Source organism: Zeugodacus cucurbitae, chromosome 4, assembly GCF_028554725.1.
Source record: "Zeugodacus cucurbitae isolate PBARC_wt_2022May chromosome 4, idZeuCucr1.2, whole genome shotgun sequence".
Lineage (NCBI taxonomy): Eukaryota > Metazoa > Arthropoda > Insecta > Diptera > Tephritidae > Zeugodacus > Zeugodacus cucurbitae.
Window position 1 is genome coordinate 64,637,466 of NC_071669.1, and position 24,438 is coordinate 64,661,903.

The 24,438-nt window shown below is 33.6% G+C and overlaps 6 protein-coding genes across 12 annotated transcripts in view; 4 read left to right on the top strand and 2 right to left on the bottom strand.

Annotated features, from left to right (window-relative positions):
* Positions 1–7,530, top strand: part of LOC105211141 (uncharacterized) — a 188,038-nt gene extending 180,508 nt beyond the window's left edge. For 2 of the 5 annotated variants that reach the window (XM_029039524.2, XM_029039525.2), the window contains 10 exons: positions 1,852–1,977; positions 2,869–3,608; positions 3,674–3,829; positions 3,900–4,239; positions 4,584–4,706; positions 4,825–5,094; positions 5,155–5,368; positions 5,532–5,648; positions 5,715–6,134; positions 6,716–7,529. In XM_029039524.2, coding sequence (XP_028895357.2) covers positions 1,852–1,977; positions 2,869–3,608; positions 3,674–3,829; positions 3,900–4,239; positions 4,584–4,706; positions 4,825–5,094; positions 5,155–5,368; positions 5,532–5,648; positions 5,715–6,134; positions 6,716–6,960 — 2,751 coding nt within the window. In that variant the 3' untranslated portion in view covers positions 6,961–7,529. Of the gene's footprint in view, positions 1–1,851; positions 1,978–2,868; positions 3,609–3,673; positions 3,830–3,899; positions 4,240–4,583; positions 4,707–4,824; positions 5,095–5,154; positions 5,369–5,531; positions 5,649–5,714; positions 6,135–6,715 lie in introns of all 5 variants that reach the window. The other 3 variants (XM_011182464.3, XM_029039522.2, XM_054230098.1) reach the window with 2 other exon arrangements.
* Positions 7,531–8,562: 1,032 nt separating this feature from the next.
* Positions 8,563–9,367, bottom strand: LOC105211142 (ubiquitin-related modifier 1 homolog). The gene is made up of 5 exons (XM_011182465.3): positions 9,211–9,367; positions 9,083–9,150; positions 8,941–9,022; positions 8,790–8,838; positions 8,563–8,719 (listed from the first exon to the last, which is right to left on the bottom strand). Exons 1-5 carry the CDS (start codon positions 9,246–9,248, stop codon positions 8,651–8,653), a joined length of 306 nt encoding a protein of 101 aa, XP_011180767.2. The 5' UTR covers positions 9,249–9,367; the 3' UTR covers positions 8,563–8,650.
* Positions 9,368–9,592: 225 nt separating this feature from the next.
* Positions 9,593–10,545, bottom strand: LOC105211143 (transmembrane protein 70 homolog, mitochondrial). Its single transcript, XM_011182466.3, has 2 exons — positions 9,909–10,545; positions 9,593–9,847 (listed from the first exon to the last, which is right to left on the bottom strand). Exons 1-2 carry the CDS (start codon positions 10,401–10,403, stop codon positions 9,632–9,634), a joined length of 711 nt encoding a protein of 236 aa, XP_011180768.2. The 5' UTR covers positions 10,404–10,545; the 3' UTR covers positions 9,593–9,631.
* A 438-nt stretch (positions 10,546–10,983) lies between these two features.
* Positions 10,984–24,438, top strand: part of LOC105211144 (elongation of very long chain fatty acids protein 6) — a 41,645-nt gene continuing 28,190 nt past the window's right edge. Inside the window, exons 1-2 of one of the 3 annotated variants that reach the window (XM_011182467.3) lie at positions 10,984–11,141; positions 15,683–16,148. In XM_011182467.3, the coding sequence (XP_011180769.2) occupies positions 15,967–16,148 (182 nt within the window). In that variant the 5' untranslated portion in view covers positions 10,984–11,141; positions 15,683–15,966. Of the gene's footprint in view, positions 11,248–15,374; positions 15,456–15,682; positions 16,149–24,438 lie in introns of those variants that run through there. The other 2 variants (XM_011182468.3, XM_054230100.1) reach the window with 2 other exon arrangements.
* On the top strand, positions 16,169–18,710 carry LOC114803842 (odorant receptor 59a-like). Its single transcript, XM_029039519.2, has 2 exons — positions 16,169–18,037; positions 18,119–18,710. The coding sequence occupies exons 1-2, from the start codon at positions 17,277–17,279 to the stop codon at positions 18,528–18,530; spliced, it is 1,173 nt and encodes a 390-aa protein (XP_028895352.2). The 5' UTR covers positions 16,169–17,276; the 3' UTR covers positions 18,531–18,710.
* LOC114803843 (odorant receptor 59a-like) lies at positions 18,804–22,254 on the top strand. Its single transcript, XM_029039520.2, has 2 exons — positions 18,804–21,435; positions 21,500–22,254. Exons 1-2 carry the CDS (start codon positions 20,717–20,719, stop codon positions 21,909–21,911), a joined length of 1,131 nt encoding a protein of 376 aa, XP_028895353.2. The 5' UTR covers positions 18,804–20,716; the 3' UTR covers positions 21,912–22,254.

Sequence of the window (24,438 nt, forward strand, 5' to 3'; positions counted from 1 at the left end):
TAATCACAATTTAAAAAAAAAATTAATCAATCAAATGGTTTATAATCATAGTAAGAGTTGCCATATATGTACATCACATATACAGTAAGGTTAGGGTTAAAAGTACACTTCCAAATTTTTTCTACACAAATATAAATTTTAAAAATTTAAATACAAATTTTTTAATTTATTATACAAAAAATAAAACATATATTTTTGCCACAAATATTTTTTTCACTCAGTCTAATTTTTAATATAAATAATTGTATTAAATGTTGCCATAATTTTAAAGAAAAATAAAAAAATTAAAAATATTTAGAATAATTATCATTAATTATTTAAAAATCAGATTAATTAAATTAATTAAATAAATTAAAATTTAATAAATTTTTATAAACATTGAACTAAAAAATATATTAAATAATTTAAAAAAATAAAAATTATAAAATAAAATAATATTTTATACATACAATTTATATAAATAAAATTGTAATTTAATTTTTTTCATTTTTAAGCAAATGATTACAATTTTCAATCAAAATCGAAATTTTTTCTAAAAAAATGTATAGTAAAAGACACCATAAGTTAAGAAATTAGCAATTTTTTATGATTACAAATTAAAAACAAATTTTAAAAATATAATTTTTTTACAAATTTAATTAAAAATCTTAAAGAAAAAACAAAAAATTCTTCTGAAATAGAAATTGCAGCAAAATATTTTGAAATTTTATTTAAAAAAAAAATCGAAAATAAAATTAAAAAAAGTATAGTTTTGAAATCATAATTTTGAATAATATTTATAATATTATCTCGAGCACTAAAAAAGCGCGCTGAAGCCTCGTACAACCTTAGCTCGCTAACAATTGAGTGCCTCCATATCTCGCTCCTTATCAATTATTCATTTTATAAGCATATATACCTATCTATTAAGTACAATTGTTTATAAAAATAAACACACATACATACATACATATACTATACATACATACCTATACGATGTGTGTACCCATAACATAACACAATAATTGCAAGGTGTTTACTATTTGTGTACCGTCAAACTAAAATTTTGTGTGCGTTTTTGTTTTGTTTCAGTTTTTTCTCTCTGATACGACGCGTAAATTTGTATGTCATGGTTTTTTCGTTATCTACATGTATTGTCAGACACACAAAAACCCAGTTAAATATTTGTTATTTATTAAAGGGGTTATCCAATTACACTGTGCGTGATGCAAATGAGCACCAAAAAAAGAATATATGAAGAATATATAAGAATTATCAACTACTGTATCACAAAGAATCTCAAGAGTATACTTAGCAGTAGAAAGTTAAACGCTATCTTGTGATCTATAAATAACGGTTATTTAAATACTCATAAAAGAATTGCTCACTCAAAATCTATGTGATAAGATTGTTTTTAACTGCTGTCTTCTATCGTCAGCGAGCTTAAGTACTATCTATGTAAAAGAAATTATAATTTATTGTATTTACCCTTTTTTATATAACTCCATGATTAGGCTGTAGACATAGTGAGCGTGATTTTTTGTATTGAATTGAAATTTCTAAATATAATTTTCCTAATATGTCTGCTGTAACCATACTTAGCTTTTTAAGAGCTTTTAAGCTTTTAAAGCTCTCTTACATATATCACAAATGTAAAAAATATATTAGGGAATTGATATCCCTTTTTTTGAGATTTTTCTTAGTAATTTAAGGTTTTATTTCGAAAAAAATTCAATACCATTTCACAAGAGTGCAGAGACCAAATACAATTTTTAGGTTATGTTCACGTTACATCTTCATTTCCTTGAATTTTTTCTAACTTTTCTATTGTTTTCTTAAAACTATTTAATATTTGTTATCCTCAAATTCCAGGTAACATCTTGGATCACCAGTGATGGCAATGAAACGCTACAACGGTTCGCTAGTCTTCAGCTAGACTGTGAAGCCGCCATAAAAGAGCAGGAGCAAGAGTTTGAAAAATATTATTTCATTTCGATGGTAAGTACAAATATACTCAACACTTTATTCCAAAAATAAGGGGAAATATAGAAACTCCCAATTGGTTCGAAGAAGATAAATAGACATATAAATATTATTCTCAAAAGCTGATCAATATTTTTCTAAATTTTTAATTCTTTGCCAACATAGATTATTGGATGTAAATCTCCAACAGTAGACTGCTCTCAATGCTTAAGCCCTTAAAGGTATATTACTTTCTAATAGCACTCAAAAGGGCATAAAGAGCGTCACCACGTCTATACGTACCAAATATTACTTAATCGTACTTATTCTTGGGACTTTATCTTGATTATTTATGCAAATACTTTACTAAAATTAATTTAGAATACCCCCCAAGTATTCTTCATAGATAAAAAATAAATAACATGATAAGAACATTCAGCAATTCGTAAATGTTTCCAAAAGATTTGGCCGACTCGAAACCTGAAGAAATCTTGAATGTTCTCGAACTCGAAAATAGTTAATAGACTTCGTTCAGGGCACTGGGAGTTATAAAATATTTCTCCCGAAGGATATCTTGTGATTTATGATCCTTTATAAATTGATAAAAAGCGTTGGCTAAGACAAAACTCGAGCTGATATAAAAAATTTATAACTCTTTTGGTTTCCAACAACTTTAAAGGGTAGAACTATTTTTCATTTTCCTCCAACTTCTACTTACCTGCTAGAACTTTGAGATTTTGTGTTTATACTTGACCTTCTCATGGGGAAATGATGCTCATGTAATCAAAAATTGAAAGCTGAAGAATGGTCCCCGACTAAAATACACACATTTGGAGTTAAGCCTTTTTTAGAAAAAAAAATCATAAAAAATTACACGCCAAAAAAATTTTTTTAAGTATGTAATTAAATAAATTATTTTCTCCCTAGAAACACTTGGCTAAGGGCCGCGATCTACACGAGGCCGCAGTCAACATTGAGCCACTGCGCGAGAGCGCCATCAACCTGAAGTCCGCACTCGATTGCTTCGCGGAAAAACTAGAGTTGGCGCGTGAACGTATAGAAGCCGCGACTAGATTACAACAACTATTGCTGATGCACAATCACGAGCCGCACTTGCAACCGGAAATGCAAAGGTTGGCCGAATTGTCAGGCGCCACACAGCTGCTAGAGAAATTCCGACAGGAACAGCGAGAGAACGGCAATAACGAGCCGGCATCGGCGCAAACGGAAATAGCAGAAACACCGAACAACAATAAGAACAACAAACCAAATAGCCTTAACCTCACACTCAACTATCGCAGCAACAGCAGCACCACCAGCAGCCTTACCAAACAACAACAATTACAACAGCAACTACAACATGTCGCCGTCATAACGAGTACGCCGCTGCCGCGCATGAACCGTCTGAGTCATCGCTCCAGTTCGGGTATCGGTTCATTTGACGGTCAAACCTGTCACTGTTGGCGTGAGAGTCGCAATATGGAGGATATGGATGAAATGCTGGACGCCGACGGTGAGGAACTCGAAATGGAGGATGGCGAGGAGGAGCAATCGAAAATTGCCGATTCCGGTGTGGGCGGTTGTGAGCGCTGCGACGGCAATCCGAAGTTGACGCGCATCTGCTCGTGTCAGAGCCTCAACGAGGCGGCCAATTTGTACAGCAAGAGGTGAGTTGTGCGATTGTCGCTGATATTGAACTGCTTTACAATGAAATTATTTCGTTTCTCCACAGCGATGAGCTCGACTTCGAGTGCTATGAGCGCTCTAGCAAACGTTATAATGACATACACTCACCCATGGAGGCGAATGCGCATCTGCAGTACCACGCCTCAAGTTTGGAATTGTCGAAGTTGGATGAACTCAGTTTCTTGGATCCGAAAATACAAAAGTAAGCAATCTTTCAAACACTTTTGACCTTGTGCGTCTTCATTATTTATGTTTCTATTCGGTTTTTGTAGAACGCTTCTATTGATCATGCGTGAAATGATTGGCACGGAACGCGACTATGTACACTCGTTGAATTATGTCATTGAAAATTATGTTGACGAGTTGTTGCGCGAAGACATACCGCAGCCGTTACGCGGCCAACGTAATGTCATTTTCGGCAACATTGAGAAGATCTCCGAATTCCACAAATGGCATTTTCTCAATGAACTGGAACGTTATGAACGTAACCCATTGAAGGTTGGCAGCACCTTCTTGGAAATGGAATCGAAATTCTATTTGTATGCGCTTTACAATAAGAATAAACCGAAAAGTGATACGCTAATGAGTGAATATGGCACGGCATTCTTTAAGGTAAAGCGACTTGTGAAAGTTTTTGCAAAGCTTTCATGAAAGCTTTCGAAAAAACTTTTAAATACTTAAAGTTTTTTCTAGTATTTTTTTAATAATAAAATGTATATGCATTTTACTATATTTGTATGTGAAAGTGTTTGCAAAGCTTTCACGAAAGCTTTCAATGCAAACGTAACAAAGCTTTTCTTTGTATTTTTTAATAATAAGATGTATATGCAATTCACTTTGTTTGTTTGTTTGTGAAAACTTTTGCAGAGCTTTCATGAGCTTTTTAAGCTCATTACATTTTTTCAATATATTGGTCTATGTATATGTAATTTATATAATTTTTTTCTATTTTACAGTCCAAACAGTTCGAATTGAATGATAAAATGGACTTGGCCTCATATTTACTGAAGCCCGTACAGCGTATGGGCAAATATGCCTTACTATTGCAGCAATTGGTGAAAGCTTGCAATTCCGTTGAGGTAAGTGACGATTTTGAGATTTAATTGAGCTTTCAAATATAATATTTAGTTTAAAGCTTTCATTAAGCTTTCACTCATAAAGTAACATCTAATATAATTTCCTGATTGCACCTTACAGGGTGCTGCAATGCAAGAGATTGCCGCCGATGTGGAAGAACTGCAACGCGCTGAGGAAATGGTTAAATTTCAACTACGTCATGGTAATGATCTACTAGCTATGGATTCGTTGCGAGACTGTGATGTCAATGTAAAGGAACAAGGACGTTTGCTGCGACAAAATGAGTTTTTGGTATGGCAAGGACGTGGCGGTAAGAAGTCACTGCGTCAAGTCTTTCTCTTCGAAGATCTTGTGCTGTTTAGTAAAGCACGTCGGTTTCCAGATCAAAAGGTAAGCAGGATTGTACTAAAATAAATATAATAATTTTAAAAATATATTTTCCTTCTCCAGAACTTGGACATTTATTTATATAAGAACAGCATCAAGACCTCGGATATTGGTTTAACTGCGCATGTGGGAGATTCGAAAACGAAATTTGAAATTTGGTTCCGCAAACGCAAACCGGAAGACACTTGGACGTTGCAATGTATGTCGGAGGACATCAAAAATGCTTGGGCCGAGGAAATATCGAAGTTGCTATGGAAGCAAGCGAATCGAAATCGAGGTAATTAAATGGAGAGGGTGCTAATATTGTAAATAGGAGAGATGTAGAGGATGTAGAGAGGAGGTTTTTAGATTCAAACTATTTTTTTACTAATATGACGTTTCACGGAAGTGAAACCGTTAATTATAATTTCTATAATATTTTCTTTCCTCCGATTTCCCAGAAATTCGCCTAGCCGAAATGTCTTCGATGGGAATCGGCAGCAAACCGTGTCTCGACATACGTCCCAGCAACAATCAAATTAACGACCGCTCCATAACGATATCACAGCTCGGCAAAGGTAAGAGTTTAACGCTAAAAAATTTACAAAAACAATAATAATCCCAACTTCCTCATTGCATTGCAGCGCCCAAATTGCGTCACTCCTTCGCCGGCTTGCATTTGGATGTCTCGAAGAGCGCACGCCGACCCAACTCGCTCATCTCCGAGAGCTCACTGTCGAGCGGCACGAGCAGTTCCTCAATCAGCACAGGCAGCTCTTCCGGGCATGAGCGCCTGGGTGGCAACGCTTGCAATAGCAAGACCACACCTGGCGGTCATCATGCGCTCGAGCTAATCAACGAGACGCAAACTTTAATGCTGAGCGGTGTTGGCGGTGCCGCAGCGGCGAATGCGTCCACGAGTGGCACGAACACGAATACGTTGAGTAGTAGCGGCAGCAGTGGACGCAGCGCCCACAGTGGCAGTGGAAAAGGTGGCGCCGGCGGCAGTGGCGGCTCAGCGCGCGCCAAACGCTCAACAACGCTTGTCAGTCAACTCTCCATGGGTATAGAGCTTGAATTGAGTTACTTTTTCTGAATGTTTTTTTTTTTTCGTTTGTTGTGTATTTATTAGTTTTTATTTCTATTTGTTTTTGTTGTTTTGTTTAGTGTTAAAATGTTATGATTTACTAACCAGTTTTTTGTTTATTTAAAAAAACTATTTTTACAGTAATTTGTAAGTTATTATTTTTGTAAATTTACAGCGTAATATGTCTAAGCTTTGTTTATAGAAAGTGTTTTCTACTTTATTTATCAGTATTATTAGTTATTTAAAAAATATTTTTTTTCAAAATTTTTTTTTTTTTTCAAAATATTTTTTCAAAAAATTTTTCAAAAAAATTTTTTTAATTTTTTTTTTCAAGTATTCTTTTTTAAAATTTTGTTTTTTTTTTAATTTTTGTATTCAAAACTCCAAAATGTAAATAATTTCCAACTACTCTCACTATTTATGTATGTCTGTATTCGTATTTTGTCGTATTGCATCCTCTTGTGTCCACACTTGTCTTCCACACTCTCTTTCCTTTGATGGCTTATAATCTTTGCAAAAAAAAAAAAATCAAAAATCAATCATATCTCCATCATGCAGAAAGCGGCATACTCTCCGACATCTCAATGACGCCCGATCATGAGCCAACGGACATAACCTGCAATTGGTTAAATGCCACAACAACAGCAACAACAACCACAGAGAAATCATCACCAAACGCCAGCAGCACAACGGCCACCATTGGTGATAGTACAGTTATATTGCGACGCCATCGTTTTCATCTCACCAAACAACACAAAGAATCGCAACAACAACAACAAACAGCACCAGCGGCCTTACCGTAACACATAAGTGAACCATATAATTGCAAGCGGTGTTCTAGCATTGTTTAAATGAGTTTCGAAACAATTTCGAGTTTTCGAAATTTGAAAAACGCCGTTAGACTAGCACATAGTACCGAAAATTAAAAAAAAAAAAACGAAAAAAATACTTAGTACTAATTTTTAAATAATTTAATTTTTATAATTATTGGAATTAGTGAAATACGTTATTTTTAAATGCTAAGTGTTTTTATGTGTACACACAATAATACTAAATTTCCTTAAAAAACATGCATACAAACATGAACAAATTCATCTGTGCTTACATACATAACATTTTTTTGTTAATTTTTTTGTTTTTGTTGTATATTTTTTTCATTTTAATTACATTTTAGTTTTAATACTAAGCCATAGCAAAAAAACATATTTTCAAGCATTTTTATTATTAATAATATGAATAACAACAAAATAAAATATTGTTAAATAATATGTATGTATGTAGTTATAAATCATTGAACCAGTGCTATATGCCCTTTCGCTTTAAATACTTAAAATATATATATTTACATAATTAAAACACAACAGTTTTTATAAGCATCAAAATATATTAATTTTTTTTTGTACACACAAGTGTTACTGAATTGGCTTGAATTCTCTTGTGAAGTGTCAATTTTTTATTTGCAAAAACAAAAATTAAACATAAATAATAAAATTGGTATACATTATATTTTGAATTTGTTTAATAAAAAATTTCTATAAGCTTTAATGTACAATATACATATATACACAAATGAAATAATTTATAATAATTTTCGAAACATTCAATAATTTAATGTTCACTAGCATAATCACAAATTTCACACAATCACAAAGTAAATTTTACATTTTACATTAATTAGTGCATATATAATATATTTCTATGTATATACGATAGCCTCATAATAAGGCGTGTAATGTTATTTTTTTATTAAATTGAAATTTATGTAATCTTGGTAATAAATATTTGAATTAATGTACTACACACGAAGAATCAAGTATTTACGAGTATAAGTTGCATGTTCAACAAATAAAGAAAATGTAATAAAAATATAAAATAAAAATAAAAATAAAAAAATAAATGAAAATGTATTTTATTTTTTAAATTAAAATATAAAAAAAATCAAGTAAACCAGCATTTGAATTAAGATTGAGCGAAAATTATGAGAATTTAATCGCAAATAATAATATTTTATATTTATTAAAAAGATAATTTTGCAAAAAACGCGCAGTTTATTATCAGCATTACGTCCCTTCGCCGCAAGCGGCAAAGGCCCACATGATTATTCGGGGTAAAAGTTTACATCATAAAAACTGCACTTATTTGAAACAAACACACCCGCGTATGGGATTTGAACATAGGCCTTACAATTCAAAAACCCAGCGCGTTAACTATGCGCCAACAAAACGCACCTGATAATTGTGACAAATGCTCTACTCTTTAAAGAGTTCAACTTAGAATATCGAAGACACAAAGCAATTATTGCAGCTAATACACAAACCTACGACATAAATGTTTACATTGCCTACCATATTAGATATAGCGCTGTATTTTTAATATTCCTATATAAATAAAAATCTCAAGCACAATTCAAGGGTTAAAAGATGAGTTTCGTTTAATTTGTTATAAAAATAAATTTAATTTATAAATGTGTAAATAAATGCAAAGGATATGCAGCTATCCGCCATGCAGCGTGGAAATAAATAGTATGTTGTCATTCGGTTGTATTTCATACTCCAATTCACCCTGGAAGTATAACAAAAATTGTATAAAATAAACATTTAACCACATCAAACAATTAACAAAAAACGCTTACAAGTAACTCCCAATCCGTGTCGTTCACAAGCACTAAAATGCCGGGTCGTCTGCATAAAAAGAAGAATTAGCAACATTTAATAATTTAGTTTATTAACTGCGCTTCAATCTTTAACACCTTTGTCAATTAACTAACAATTTGTAAAACTTACACTGACTCATCTTGTATGAACAATTCTGGTCGCTCTGTCAAAATGTTGGCGTGCATCCACTTAAGCAGTTTACGTATAGTCCCTGAAATGCAAATTGAAAGGAAATTAATGCCAAAACAATTTATATTTATAGTTAACTCACATTTTTCGCCACCTTCCAACTTAACTTCACGCCGTTTAATGTTTCCAAATAGCAATTCAGCGCCAGCACTGTAAAGGCAAGCCTTTAAAGTATAGAAATTGTAATATTTTTTAATAAATTGTAGTCACCTGAATTCTAAAAATATATTAAGTTCTTTCTCGGACATTACAACTTGATACTTATTTAATATTTTAATTATTTCCTTGAGAAATAACAAAGACACGCTTTTCTAAACTTTAGCGAGGTAAACAAATTAACAGCTGTTGAAAACAGTTTTAGAGCTAGAGGTTAAATAGTTGTAAAGCCAATGTAAAACTTTAAAATAAATAATTGCTTAACTAAATATGAATTATTAGATATCGGCGAACAAATATCGAATGTATATTTATAAATCAACGTCAAAAGCGACTTTCCACAGCTTATAAACTATAACGAAATGAATCTCCGCTTTCCATATTTAGCTTCTTAATACCTATCGTTCCAAGTAAATAATTTAAAACAAAAACAATATAGCTTTTCTAAATTGTTTTTATTTATTGCTCAACAAATTCACTGCGCTTTCTTATTCGTTTTGTCAGCTTTAGCTGAATTATCTGTGAAATCTAATTTAAAATCCACTGGCTTGTCATATCCCATAATACGCGCATAGTGATCAGGATCTTCGAAAAGAGCAGGATCCACGAACAATGGTTTATCATGCACCAGAAAGGATGTAAACATACCAGGCACTTCAGGTACTTTAACGTGCTCGGGCTTGAACTTTGTCTGCAAGTAAATAATTTTCATTTTTCATAATGTCTCTTTCAGCGACTTATTTATCACAAACCTTAATCTTAAATAGTAAAAGTGATATTGTTGTCGCCGTGTATTCCTCTGTTTTTGGGTTATAATGAATTTCGGTAACATATTTTTTCGTGATAAAGTGCAGTAGAAGCGGTGTCACGAATGTGAAGAAACCAGCAAAAGTACACAGAAATACCGCCATTGGTTTGCCTCCCATATTCAAACCTTGCTCCAATAGTATCGGTTGTGCGGCCAAACCTGCCAAGCTGGTAGTAAGTGAAAATATTTTTACAGCTTTCATCCGAGGCGCCAAACTGCCATGGTAAACACGTACATCTTCAACTTCTTTGGGACTGCTAGAAGCGTACAACCGTAGTTGTTGGGCAACAACTGTTTGCTGAGGAGTTTGAAAACAGCAAGTTGGTGCCAAAAGACGTCCATTAAAACCAAATTTTGAAGTCGACACACTTTTGAAACCATGTTGACTAATTGTTACCACGGACCGACTACTCCGCAGTAGCGTACGCAATGACAACATTTTAAATTGAATAATTATTTACAATTTTATTTAAGAATTTGTTAAACTAATATTCTAACCGGTATTTTTAACTATTTAATCGGGGACCACCACAAGGGCTATTGAATAACCGCTTGTCAAAAACAGCTGTTTATTAGCCGGGTGTCAGCTAAACAGAATTTAAACCGGCATGCATATCTTGTTTTCAACAATTAAAAATGTTTTAAAATTGTAATTAATACTTGTATTTGAGAAAGATAAAAAAAATTTGTTTTATTTATATTGCTCATTTTTGTTTCCAAATAGATTATTAAAATTTAAATTAAAACTATTTACATAAATGGAAAAATTGTGGAGTATAAGAGCAGCGTCGCTCATATCGTATTTTTGAGAAAAGACCGGCTTGTTGTAGACAGAATTTAATAAAGTTTTTTGATATGTTCCTTTAAATGTGAAAACTGTTTGTTACATTAAACAATTTATTTAAATTTATTCAGATATTTGTAGGAAATTATAAAAACTAAACCAGCGATTTTTTAAATTGATGTAAATTAGCGCAGACGCAAACCAATCAAGTGTACGTTCCACATGTTAAATCGTAGTGTAGAATACAATTCAACTCGGCAACACTGAGCGGGGTATTTCAATAGAGCTCCCTCCAATTTGCAGTCAGTCAGACCCGGCTGCCGAAGCAGTAGAAAAATTGGGGAAAGTGTTGGAACGCGTTGAAGAAAAGTTCAATAGTAAACTTCATAAAAAGTAAATATTCATAGTTGTTCGAATTACAAATTACTGTGTTCATATAAAATTAAATGTTATTTAAGTTATCTGGAGTGTGAAAACCATTTCATCTTTCATATCAAATGTGCGTGTGTGTGTATATTTCAAAGGATGTAAAGTAAAAATCTAATTGGAGAAATTTTTTTCCTGTTGGATTTTTCACTCGCTTCCACATGTGAATTTTATCGATTACGTCGGCTGGCAGGCATTAAAAAAGCGCCGACATGTGCAAAAATGAGTAATAAAGTTCGATATGAATTAAAATGTGAAAAAAGTCCACTTATGATAATGGACGAAAATAAAATTAAGTCAATGTGTGCTAATAAACTATATACTTAAATATATTTTTTACTCTACATTTATTGCCTGTACTTCGGTTACTCGCTATATCTTAACGATCTTATATGAAATAAATTAATTCTGTAAGCTTAGTTATTGTGTTACGAATTTCCTGCCTGTTCATATGTATGAAGTGTACTTACTTTTATTTGAATTTATTGTGCAAGCATTTCTTTAAAAAGCCTCACCTCAGCTGTCGCAAATTGAACAACGATGTGCGCTTGTCATTATATTTACACACATGTATGTAAATGTATATATGTAGGTAGATAGCAAGCGAAAGCAACAACAACAAAGTTATGCTAAAACAAACCGGATATTTCACTAAAGCTAAGCTTTAATAAAAATTAAGCATATTAACGGTGGGGGACAGTATCAAACACGCGATAAAAGCGACACATGTCTCCATAAATACCAACAATAAAATGAAAACATAATCTGGCGAATCACACATGATAAATTTGCACATTAGCACTGGTCAAGGCAAATGGACAGACAAACTAAAGAGAGTTTTTGTATAAAGAAATTAAAGATTGTAGTAAAGCGAAATGCCTACAAAAATTTTTTGATAGCACTAACCAAAATGCAAACAAAATGAATGAAGCCAATTTGTTGAACTTCAGTTAACTTGCGCAACGCCATATGTATATGTAGATATGTTAGTCAATCGAATAATATTTTGTTTCGTTAATTTTGGCGGTGTGCGAGTTTTTTTTAATATGTTTTTTGAAGAAAGTTTCTTCAGTTCCGCACTGTGTATTGAGTGTGTTAAAAATGTAAGCAAAATTAACTCGCTGCAAGTTTTATGATTTGGTAATTTAGCACTATTTTGCTTGGGACAGAAGGGAATATACAGATACATATTTACAACGCCTGACTTCTTTGAAATATTAATAAAAATATACTTTAATGTACTTTAACCTATTTGTGTTAAATATTAAGTTTTGTATGAGTGAAGTGTTATCAAATAACTGATTAAAAAAGATAATTGTATTTTAATATCTTATTGCTTCTAATTAGTTAAATTGGATCAATACGGTGTTTGTAATAAAAAAAAATTAAAATTACTGTCCATCGTTCAACTGCTTAAAAAGCATATGTATGTACTTAACTACTTATCAGCTAACATCGGTGTGATTATATTAGAAATACCAAAAGTTATAAAATTATATCTATATACAGTTGAACTTCATTAATATTTTTTGATAAAATTGGATGGTTTAATGAAAGCTTCTTTAACTCGGAAATCTCTCTAACTTGATTGTGGATTATGGTGATTCGAGTTAGGGAAGTTCAACTGTATTATTTAGACTTAAAAACAACGAGTTTTGGCACAAACAGTATATGTAAATTGATATCAATAATTTATTTTCATTCGTACTTCTGCAAAAAATATTACATCTCTGTTTTGCTATACTGGAAATACCCCCCAATATTCTTTTAGAATTATAATTCAGCTCGCTTGGCATTTCTTACTTATAATTACATATGCTAATCACACTGTGCAGTTATGTGTGATTTAATGCCACACACTCTCTTACTTTAATGACTGCGGTGGCGTGTTCTCTGATTATATATATGTGTATATGTATGTACACAGATTTTTGGCGAAATAGTATGAATTGACGTATTTTGTAGTAGATTACTGCTATGGGTTTATATATATTTTATATATATTATATACATATAGAAAACATACATGCTTTTGTGTGATCACATTTGGTTTGATTTATGTAAATATGTTTTAGCAATCTAACTTTATTTCAGTGTAACTCGCCTAAGCATATCCAAGCATATACCAATATGTATTGTTAAACGTGCTCATATACACTATAAATTTTGCTTTCTTCATAATTCCGTTCGTATAAAACCAAATTAATGTACCTGCTCATAAATATATATAAAAAATTTATATGATCGTAGTATGTAAATACGACTGAAACTGCACGAGTAATAAAAGCGCGTTTCGCATTTCTATTATCGTCTCTTCGCTGATCTCATAACGTTGTTCGCATAACTAATGTGGGTACTATGTTAACGTTAAATTGCGGACGCCCCAAAATAAAGTAATTTAGAGATTTTCTTTGATTTTTTTGTGTTTTTACTTAATTTATTCTCTTCTTTGCCGCATTATTATTTATTTCATTATTTTGATTCCTTTTCATTACTGGTTGCCTTTTACTTTGCCAATTCGGCTGCGAAATTTTAGACACTTTGTATAGTCACTATTCGGTTGGATCACATTTTCAATACGATACACTTAGTTGACACCCCCTTCAACCTTATAGTATTATTCTTCCGAGCGTCGCACGAGACTTGCTGCTGACCCAACCCAAAATCAATATAAATTTGCAAACGTACAATTTGTATATATTATTATTATTAAAAAATAGTAAATAAAGACATTTATAGTTATACTTAGAGGAAGTAAAGTCTTTAAAATTTAAGAAAATCTGTGCCAAAAATTTGCTCCGTACTGTGTCATCCCATAGCAACAACAAAATAAAATAGCACAAACATTGTGCTCAAGAGAGCCGATGATGGTGTGATTCTATTTTGTGGGATGTATATGCGCCAAGGGTGGAACAGGTGTTATGCACAGCAACGGCAAGAATGGAACACACAAGTGGGAGTGCGGCTGGGTGTATACAAGCCGTTGCAACGGTGAATGAATTCATTCAGAAAAATCTGAAACAATTTGGAAAGGAACAGAAGAGCATAATTGCAGCCGACCTCGTGGGTGGGCAAGCAAAGCCAATGAAGTAAATAAATAATAAAAATACCATGAATGATGTTTAAGCAGTTCAAACGCTCTTGCGTGTTGGCGTTATCAATGCAGTTCGTCATGTCAGAAGAATAGCAAAATTCTTTATTCCATCATCAGTTGGAGGAGTCTTTAAAAATGTCCATTCAGTCATCCGATAAACTAAAATTGTTTAAACAAAAAGTTGATATTTAAATACGTACACAAGCACCGTTACATGATATAAAAAAAAATTTTATAAAATGATAACTCAAGTGGTTAAATGTGGGTACAAAGTGGGCGCAATATTCTTTACACAATTTAGACAATTGTCCGTCAATGTATGTGTGCGTGTGCTTTGCGTTCAAGGTCGTACGGTAGCTGTTCAAGCATCTATCGATTAAAATCATTGTTGTAGTTCACCCCCCGCATTTGCGATAGCATTGTTTGCGGATGCGCTGCCAAGTGTTGTGGAGTACTTACCATGTGCCGCCACAAGGGAGGATGCTCAAAGCGCGCTGACATTGAATGGGCGCAGATATACACGTATCTATATACATACATACATACATTCTCGAAGCCTTATATTATTTTCTTTTGAGCATTGAAGTAGATTGCGTAGGCGTGTACACTCTGTAAATATGCGCATTTGTATGTGTACCCTATGTGCTGTAGGTTGGGGCTATGTACTAAGAGAATTGCCGGTATTGTAACGTAAATACAGCTATTGTTATATGTAGGATGTATAAATAGTTAATCTCTTCCTTAAATCAGTACTGGACCAACTTATCCTTCTAAAACAGTTTGTAGTCCAAAGGCCCCAGAAATTTGTTGCTATTTGCACTATATAAGTTTCCATTTGAGAACTTTAATATAAACTCTCGAATTATTTTCGACTTTTAATCTGTTAGAACAAAGAACGGGATATTCGGGGAGGAACCTTCAGTTGTGCTTAAACCGACATTATCGACATTTCCTTGTAACAGAAATAAATGCATCAATGACACAGGTGTAACTAAACTAATTAAGGTTAACATCTCAAACCGTTCATAAAGTGATTATTTGTGGTTTAGTTGTGCTATAAGTGTACGTCGAAGCATATAATAAGTACGTCGCATTGGTCTTTTCACAATTTAGTCTTGTTTGGTGAAGCTTTAAAGTGTTATTTTAACTTTAAAAAACGTTTTCGGAATAATTGAACGAAAAGAAAAGTAAAAAAAAATTACATGAAACAAAATAGTTTCTTATTATAATATTTGGAGATTCCTTTGTGATGAATTCAATTATAGAACTCATAATGAAACTGAAAATTTATTCCGAAAATCTCACCTACAGTGTGCATTACCACCACGCTTCCTACGAAAATAATTTTAAGCCTACTAATTTACTAAAATAATAACATCAATTTAATTCTCTTTAATTTTTTTTTTATTTACAGAAGTAAATCGGAGCCGCCGTCATTCGACAATAAAATTTCGCTAGTATCGTCGTAAATTGGTTGACAATTATTTTAAATAGAAAATTGCTTAAAGCACGCATTGTCACTAACTTCATACATATATAACTACAAATATTGTATATAAAAATTTAGAAAAATACAGCATAACGCCTACATTAGGTGACACAACAACAAACAAATACTTAGAACGTTCCAAAGAGTTGCCCAGTCAATAATAAAATTAAATTCAATAAAATAAAAATCAAACAAATAAAATAAACAAAATGATGAATATGGATATTAGCGTAACACCGAATTATTCGTACATTTTCGATTTCGAAAATGATTTTATCCACCAACGCACACGCAAATGGATGGTCGAGAATTGGACTTGGGTATTCTACTATTGTGGCATTTATATGTTGGTGATATTTGGCGGACAGCATTTTATGCAAAATCGTCCCAGGTAAGTCAGAGACATATATTGATAGATAATAGACATGCTTATATTTTTTTTTATAATAGAGTTAAGAGTTTTTAGTGAAATTTAAACAAAAGCAATGTGTTTGAAATTATATTTTCTTGCATACAGTTGAACTTCCTTAACTCGAGCTCTTGAATTGGCAATAGAAGACAAATTTCATAAAAATTACCTTCCATAGATCGAAGTATCTCTAACTCGGAAGTTTTTTTATGGATTGTGGTAATTCGATTTATGGAAGTGCAACTGTATTTCTATATAATAGAAAAAAAAACTTTTTCTCGTATAAAAATATAGTAAAATACATGTTTTTTTTGTCATATACAATGTGATTAGCTTGTTAAACCGGCGCGCGTATCTTGTGAGTGACAAAGTGTTTTGACGTTTTTAACTTAAATGTGTGTGTATATAATATATTTCCTGAGCTTATCGCTTTTAAATAGTAAATTTCTGTTAGCGTACGTTCCACTAACCAGCTATAATTTTCTGATTTATTGCCGTTTAATGATTATTTGACGGTTATTTAAGTAGCCTAATCAACTGTTCCGACATTTATGACTTCAAACATTTTAAAATGAAAATAATAAAAATTCTGTGGTTTTAAGAGATTTTTAAATAAATTTTTGGTCGAGAACCTATTGCTGAATGAGTTGAATGTGGAATGGATCTCTTCGAAATTGGGCAAAACAATTTTTGAAAACCGGAGCTAAATTCACTTTATTTTGAAATATTCAAAATTGAGCGTTAGACTACCAAAATAAAGTTTTCATAAACTGCTATCGAAAAAATTTCACATTTTACTAGTGAATCGGTTCTTCCATACTGTCTGTGCCGTCATCTCTTTAACACTCATTTCAAAATATACATTAATTATGTATATTGAATTAAGTGTGACAATTAAATAACCAGACATTATTAAAATTAATTGTTAATTAATAAATAATGAATATCAAATTAATGAGCTTCTAAACCCCACCGGAAATGTGAATTAAAATAAAAGGGACACTCAGAATGCATTCAGACACACATCGTGTTTGCAGTTAGCGATCTTATGGTTTCCAACTTTTCATTAAAAGCAATATTCTCAAAAATTAAAATTAATAAAATTCAGTAATGTCCGCAACCGAGACGCCGATTTCTGGTGTTACCGTTTTTCACTTTCACGATGTCACTTGGCGATATGTCGGACAAAAGCCGCCAACGGAAAAATTACACCGTTATTTGTATTATATATACTCACTACTCTTAAATGTGATCATAACCATTGGCTATCCCACGCATCTGATGATTGGACTCATACAAAGTGAAAGCAAATCGGATATGTTCAAAAATATGAGTATCAGTTTCACCTGTTTGGCGTGCAGCATCAAGACATTTGCATTTTGGTGGCGTTTAGCTGAGGTGCAAAAGATTTATGCCATCATCACGAAGCTCGATAAGCACATAGCGCACTCGGATGATTATCGCTTGTACAAAACGATTGTATTGCGTCGCGCACAGCGTGTACTCTACTTTATACTCTTCATTGCACTCGGCGCGGCGTTTTCTTCGGAAGTTGCAACCATAATCGGTGGTTTGCTCGTTGAATGGCGTCTCATGTATCCGGCCTATTTTCCCTTCGATGTAGAGCGTAGCGTTTGGGGTTATGCGGTGGCGCATAGTTACCAGTGCATTGGTGTAACGGTACAGATTTTTCAAAATCTCATCAATGACACATTTCCACCGCTGGCGCTGGCGATGTTGGCCGGTCAGGTGCGTCTGTTAAATTTGCGTGTGGCACGTGTTGGGCACGTTGCAAGCGACGCTTCGGTGCGTAGACAGCCGTCCAATTCTGAGTTCTTGCTGTGCGTGGAGGACTACAAAGACTTGCTAGAGTAAACTACCGTTATTTATATTCAATTATGTGCATTTAATATTTCTGTATTTATTTACATTGTATACACGTGCCTCTCTAGGTTTCGCATTGCAATTCAACGCATCTGTTCAATCGGCACTTTTGTGCAAATTCTGGTTACCGCCATCAATATGGGTGTGGTCATTGTGTATTTAATCTTCTATGTCGACGGTATATTCGCCTATATCTACTATATAGTATTTTTGATTGCAATGCCGCTGGAAATATTTCCACTCTGCTACTATGGCACCAGTGTTCAAATGGAGTTCGAGCAGTTGACTTACGCCATCTTTTCTTGCAATTGGGTCTTTGAGAATGCTACATTCAAGCAGGATCTACGCATCTTCACCGAACAGTCGTTGCGCAAGCAAATTGTCATTGCCGGTGGCATGTTTGCCGTGAATTTGGATACGTTTTTTGCGACCTTGAAGGGTGCGTACTCCCTCTTCGCGGTTGTGGTGCAAATGAAGTAGAGAGAGAGAGAGTGGAAGGCAAAGCTTGTGTGTTAGGTAGTTGTTTGCTGACGTTAGAAGTGTTTGCCAAACATGATTTTGAAAATGTACATTCTACCATAACCAATAAGAAAGCTTAGTTTAAAACTTCTGCTGAAATGTTTAAACTTTGAAGTTTAGTGGACCTGAGAAAGTATTTCTTTGAAGTAAAATATTTAATTTTTTTTCTTCAAATTTCTAAATTTTTTGGTCAAATTTTTTTTTTTTTTTTTAAATTTATTATCTAAAATTTGATAAGCTTAATTGAGAAACAAATATCTCGATTCGCAGCATCTTTCGACAAATAATTATTTTTGAAAACTTTGTATTGTGATATCGGATTACATGTTTATGGAAAAAATATGGTTGTGAATGCTAGAACTACTCGAAGAACTACTAATTAACAGCAATCAGCATGACTAATATACTGGCCACTATCAGCGGAATTGCTAAACAAATATTAGCAATTTTTTAAAACTAATTCGCTTAAACTTTGCTCATATTTGTCTAGCAAACCAACGTCAATTCTTTAAACGCTAATAAATACTAATTATGTTTAGTTAATATTTATCCTCTTAATTACTGTTTACCTTTCATTTCTTCTTTTCCGGTTGATGACGGTTGACTTTTACTTTACACTTAAATTTTATAGATTACGACCCTGTTCATTTTCGTAATTAAAATGTATCATTCCTCGTCGAATTTGATTCGAAGGATTTTTACCAAAACAGTTATTTCATTGTGAACTCTCGAGAGTCATTCTTCATATCGCTTCATAGTCTTATAATTTAACACCGTTTAGAAAATCTCATAGAGATATTAGGTTGGCAAATATTTCCCCTGCGCTTTTTTTTGCTCTTTATTCAATATTTTATAAAAACTGTTACAGTGATGGGATTTAGCTTAAATACGCGACGTTTCGTTCGATAATCTGTTTCCATCTAGACGGCGACTTTATAATACCCCCTTCGTAGAAGCCCCCTCCTTATTTGCGAAGAACTCGGACAACCACTTTTCAGCCTCTTTTGAGTTCCACATTACACCACCAAGGGCGTTCGCCATAGACAGGAACAGGTCGTAATCACTTGGCGCTATGTCCTGGCTATATGGTGGATGCGATAAAACCTCTCATCTGAGCTCCCGTAGCTTCTGACGAGTCATCAAAGAAGTGTGTGGTCTGGCGTTGTTCTGGTGGAACACTATACCCTTTTTTTTTGTTTTCCACTAATTGATCGGTAATCGTCGTCACAGGTCGTCACAGTCTTCTGACGGCTGGTGTTTTGGGGGATAGTACTCTATAACTTTGAACTGCGGAGGTATGGTTTCGACGATTCAGAGCGGGTGAAAACGACATCTTACGGAAGCTTTCTCTAGCGAATTTGCCTTTAACGAAGGATAACTTTAAAATAGCGCGAATTTCGGCGTTAGTGAACTCCATGTTTACAGGACTATAATTGTTGCACGTAATATCTAAACTAATCATGCATAGCGTCGTTTTGTGTGTTGTAGGTTCTTTCAAGACCTTTCAAAGATGTATAGTATTGCCAGATACGAGCTCTGTAGCGCTTTATACATAGCCGCGAAATACAAAAGCCAAAAAAGCGGAATTTGCCAACGTAATATATTATAAATATTGCTATATTACAAAAGAGAAAAGTTTGACCCAGAGATAGTATTGCCAAAAACAGTTACTGTCATGCATTACCTTTATATTTAGACTTTATGCTACACAAATCAAGTTTCAGTGTATACAGAACTTCGCGCTAGTACCCCAGAAGATATAAGGAGAACTTCGTTTCCGCCACTTTCATACAAACTGATCCTTAGGTACGTATCGTAGTGGAGTCGCGTAGTGCTTCCACCGAGTGTTAGGTGAAACTAATAGAACATTAGTGTACCATAACAAGACAGAGGACTAACTAGCACCTCAGGCGTTAAGATGTATTCAAACAGTGAAGAAATGTCACACCTTACCTCAAAGCTTTCATATCATACATATAATAATATAATTTTTCATTATAACAAATAATTTAAAACGTCGTTAATTATTTACTAAGTGTTAATTAACATAATTGTCACACGTGAACCAAATGACAGCAGAATCAACCAAATAACTGCCTAAGATCTATTACATCAACTTCATTGACAAAAGCGATTTGCTAAGAGACATGACGTTATCCGGTTTGACAGTGTTTCGTTTTAACAACGCGAACCTGCGTTACCTCGGACTGGTAACACCAACAAATCGCCGTTATAGATACGTATATTATCTATACTCTCTGCTGCTGAATACGCTCATAAGCATCTGTTATCCTGCGCACCTGATGATTGGCCTCTTTCAAATGGAACAAAAAACGGATATTTTCAAAAATATTTGCGTTATTTTCACCGTTTTGGCATGTATCATCAAGACGTTCGCTTTGTGGTGGCGTCTGGCCGATATTGAAACGATCTACGCCATTATTGTGAAACTTGACGCGCGCATTACGCAACCGGAAGATGTGCACTTCTACACGTCCGACACTTTGCGTCGCGCCAAACACGTGCAATATTTTTTAATTCTCTTAGGTGTATGCGCTTTTGCCGCGTCGGAGGCCGCCACGATTTTCGCCGGTATTATGGGTGAATGGCGTTTAATGTATCCGGCATATTTTCCATTTGACATCAGCGCAAGCGCTTGGCATTACACCGCGGCTCATCTCTATCAGGCGGCTGGCATAATTTTGATTTTTCAAAATCTCAGCAATGACTCATTCCCCGCTATGGCACTAACGCTACTGGCCGGCCACACACGCTTGCTGGGCAAACGTATTGCACGCATTGACGATGCGGCGGTAAGTGTTGCACAGTTGCAGCGTTGCATTGAGGACTACAGGGATTTGCTTGAGTAGTGTATTCTTTGTTGTTTTATAGCTTGAGTACCCACTAATTGTATTTCTAACAATTTTTAGCCTACGCCTTACAATACAATCGTTTATTGCCGTTAGCGCCTTCGTGCAGCTACTCTCCACCGGTGTCAATATGTGCGTTGTGATATTTTATGTGATTTTCTATGTGAATGATATTTTATGGTATATCTATTATATGGTTTATTTGGTGGCGATGCCATTTGAAATATTCCCGTTATGTTATTATGGCACTTGCATGCAATTGGAATTCGAACAGCTGACTTATGCCATATTTTCATGCAATTGGCTGGATCAGTCGGCCGTGTTCAAGAGAAATTTACGCATTTTCACCGAGCAAACGTTACGTAATCAAATTGTGGTTACAGGTGGCATGTTTTCCGTTAATTTGGAGACATTTTTTGCCACGCTGAAGGGCGCCTATTCGCTGTTTGCCGTCGTGAAGCAAATGAAGTGAAGAGTGATTAGTATCTTATACATATGATTTTGATTTTGTAATCTGTATTCAAAGAAACTTTGTTACATTTTTGCAACAATAAAAACAATTTCAATCCAGTTTATAAACAGTCTCTTGACTCTGTAGTTCTCTTTGAAATTTATGATCAATGTATATTTCAACACCAGAATGACGCGTGTTTAGTCTGTGCCGTTATCTACCGTTAGTAAGACCTTTATCTAAACGCTACATTATAAAAATATAAGATTATATTTATTTAATTGCATATCTCAAGTGCGCACACATTTACTACACGAAAGCTTCATTTCTTTAGCGTTTTTCAAAAAGTGGCGTTCTGAAACGGCTAACGGAAAAATAACGTTGAATTAAAAATAGTGAACAAATAGAATTGCATGTTGCAGCCCAGTAGAGTGCAGCGTACTTGATTGACTTTTGCACGCAACCCTTAATTTAAGCCTAGAAATCAGCTTATTAGAAGCTCTAAGAGGCCGCTAGTGTGACTTTTTAGTTGAATGCAGTGTAATAAAGCAAATTGGAGAAAATCTTTGCTTTAATGCCTTTATTAATGATTACATTTTTCAAATTTATATGGTATAATTTTCGAAATTACGTTCAAAAAAGTATTCTAAAAAATCACGAAATTACCAAAATGACTAATGAGATGATTGCTTATGGACTAATTGGGCTACATTATGTATGTTTAAGACAGTAGTCTGCTTTAGAACCCGAAAAAATCGTTTTTTTAAGCAATTTTTTTTTGAAAGGAAAGGAAGTGATTGTGGTAAACGGAATTTTAAGACGATAGTGTACTACATTTAAGGCTTAAAAAACAATATTTATTATTAAAAAATATTGAAATTTTTTCAAAGTTGTAAGTATATTTCTGGAGCGCCCGGAGTCTGCACTTGTAAATCGGTGCCGGTGATGGAGGTCGTGCGATGCATCTGAAACAGTCGAACCAATTTTTTTTTAATTTTTATAAGTTTCTTTTCTTTATGAACTAAAAAAATACCGAAGAAGTTATAAAATTCCAAATTTTTTCTAAGTTTGAAAAAAAAATCACTTTTTAAAAAAAAAATTGACTTTAAGTTGCAAAACAAGTAGTTTAAATAATACTTTTGTCCAACTTTAGTTCAAATAGAAGATAATTTAATACTGAAACTAGATCACTTTGGTTTTTTTCGATCGGACATATGTATATTATTTTTGCTATCGCCGGCACTGTTTTCGAACACTTGTGAAAATGAAAACTTGAGAAAACGCGCTTTAAAGTCTGCCTGAGCATTCGCTCCTGCTCGACGCTCAGCCACTAAAACTGCTCTAGCTTCGAAAATATGTCGAATAGGCCTCTGGAATTTTAAAGACATATTCTTGGATAGTTTTGGAAGAGATTTAAAACAAAACAAAAAAAATCGATTTTTTGAAGCCTGCCTTAAAGTCCATTTATAGCATATAGGCTTTTTCATGGGTGATTAACGAGGTCTTTTTGTACTGGGGACTGAGTCAATCTTTCAATTACTCTCTCTCTTTCACCATCTTTCATAAAGCTTAAACTGTATTTTATTAAAAGGTTGTTGTGTTAGAACTTATTTTGCCAAAATTTAATTTTTATGTAAAACAAAAATTTGTTTCAAAAAAAGTTTAAGGTTATGTTTCAGTTGCCAACTATTAGTAGCTTTAACCCTTCAAAATGTGTTCCAAACATAACTGCAGCGTTGTATTCGGAGTTTTAGTGTTTGTAACCAATTAAATATACATAACTGTGAAATCACTCAACAACAAGAATAATATGAAAGTGTGATTTCCTGCGAAATTCTGATTCACTGGAATTTTATTGTATCTCTTATTATTTTATTTACAATCAACAAATATTTATTCATACGTGCATTTATGCTTTTACCTGGAACTAAATGCAGGCTCCTGGTGTTTGGAAATAAATATTTGAGCAGTGTTTACCCGTTACGAGCGTGTTGTCTAGTGCAAAATCAATACGCATTACATGGGGGCCAACAAAATTGACTCGCAATTTCCACCTACTAATGGCAAGCTACAAAAATAAAAACCAAATAGAAACAAAAAAAAAATTCAGAAATGTTTATATTAGTGATCGAATTGCATTACAGGTTCTTTTCATTTTGCGTTTTTGATTTCTAAAACTTCAAATAAACGCTGAGGTTGCATTATGGCGAATAAATATTTGCAATCAAGCTTTTCAATGCTCATACATTTTGCTATTTTTATACTCTCGCAACAAAAGTTGCTAAGAGAGTATTATGGTTTTGTTCACATAACGGTTGTTTGTAAGTCATAAAACTAAACGAGTTTGATATAGGGTTATATATATCAAAATGATCAGGATGACGAGATGAGTTGAAATCCGGATGTCTGGCTGTCCGTCCGTCTGTCTGTCCGTGCAACGGATAACTTGAGTAAAAATTTAGATCTTAACGAAACTTGGAACACGTACTCTTTGGCACCCTGAGGAGGTTGCTTTTGAAAATGGGCAAAATCGGCCCACAAAATGGCA

Bases quoted from the DNA above. Each gene is read 5' to 3' on its own strand.
- LOC114803843 (XM_029039520.2), top strand. From the start codon at position 20,717: ATGACGTTATCCGGTTTGACAGTGTTTCGTTTTAACAACGCGAACCTG. The intron at 21,436-21,499 runs GTAGTGTATTCT...AACAATTTTTAG, and splicing joins GACTACAGGGATTTGCTTGA to CCTACGCCTTACAATACAAT.
- LOC105211143 (XM_011182466.3), bottom strand. From the start codon at position 10,403: ATGTTGTCATTGCGTACGCTACTGCGGAGTAGTCGGTCCGTGGTAACA. The intron at 9,848-9,908 runs GTTTGTGATAAA...ATTTACTTGCAG, and splicing joins TTTTACTATTTAAGATTAAG to ACAAAGTTCAAGCCCGAGCA.
- LOC105211142 (XM_011182465.3), bottom strand. From the start codon at position 9,248: ATGTCCGAGAAAGAACTTAATATATTTTTAGAATTCAG. The intron at 9,151-9,210 runs GTGACTACAATT...TTGCCTTTACAG, and splicing joins AATATATTTTTAGAATTCAG to TGCTGGCGCTGAATTGCTAT. The intron at 8,839-8,940 runs GTAAGTTTTACA...CTTTTTATGCAG, and splicing joins TTCATACAAGATGAGTCAGT to ACGACCCGGCATTTTAGTGC.
- LOC114803842 (XM_029039519.2), top strand. From the start codon at position 17,277: ATGTCCGCAACCGAGACGCCGATTTCTGGTGTTACCGTTTTTCACTTT. The intron at 18,038-18,118 runs GTAAACTACCGT...GTGCCTCTCTAG, and splicing joins GACTACAAAGACTTGCTAGA to GTTTCGCATTGCAATTCAAC.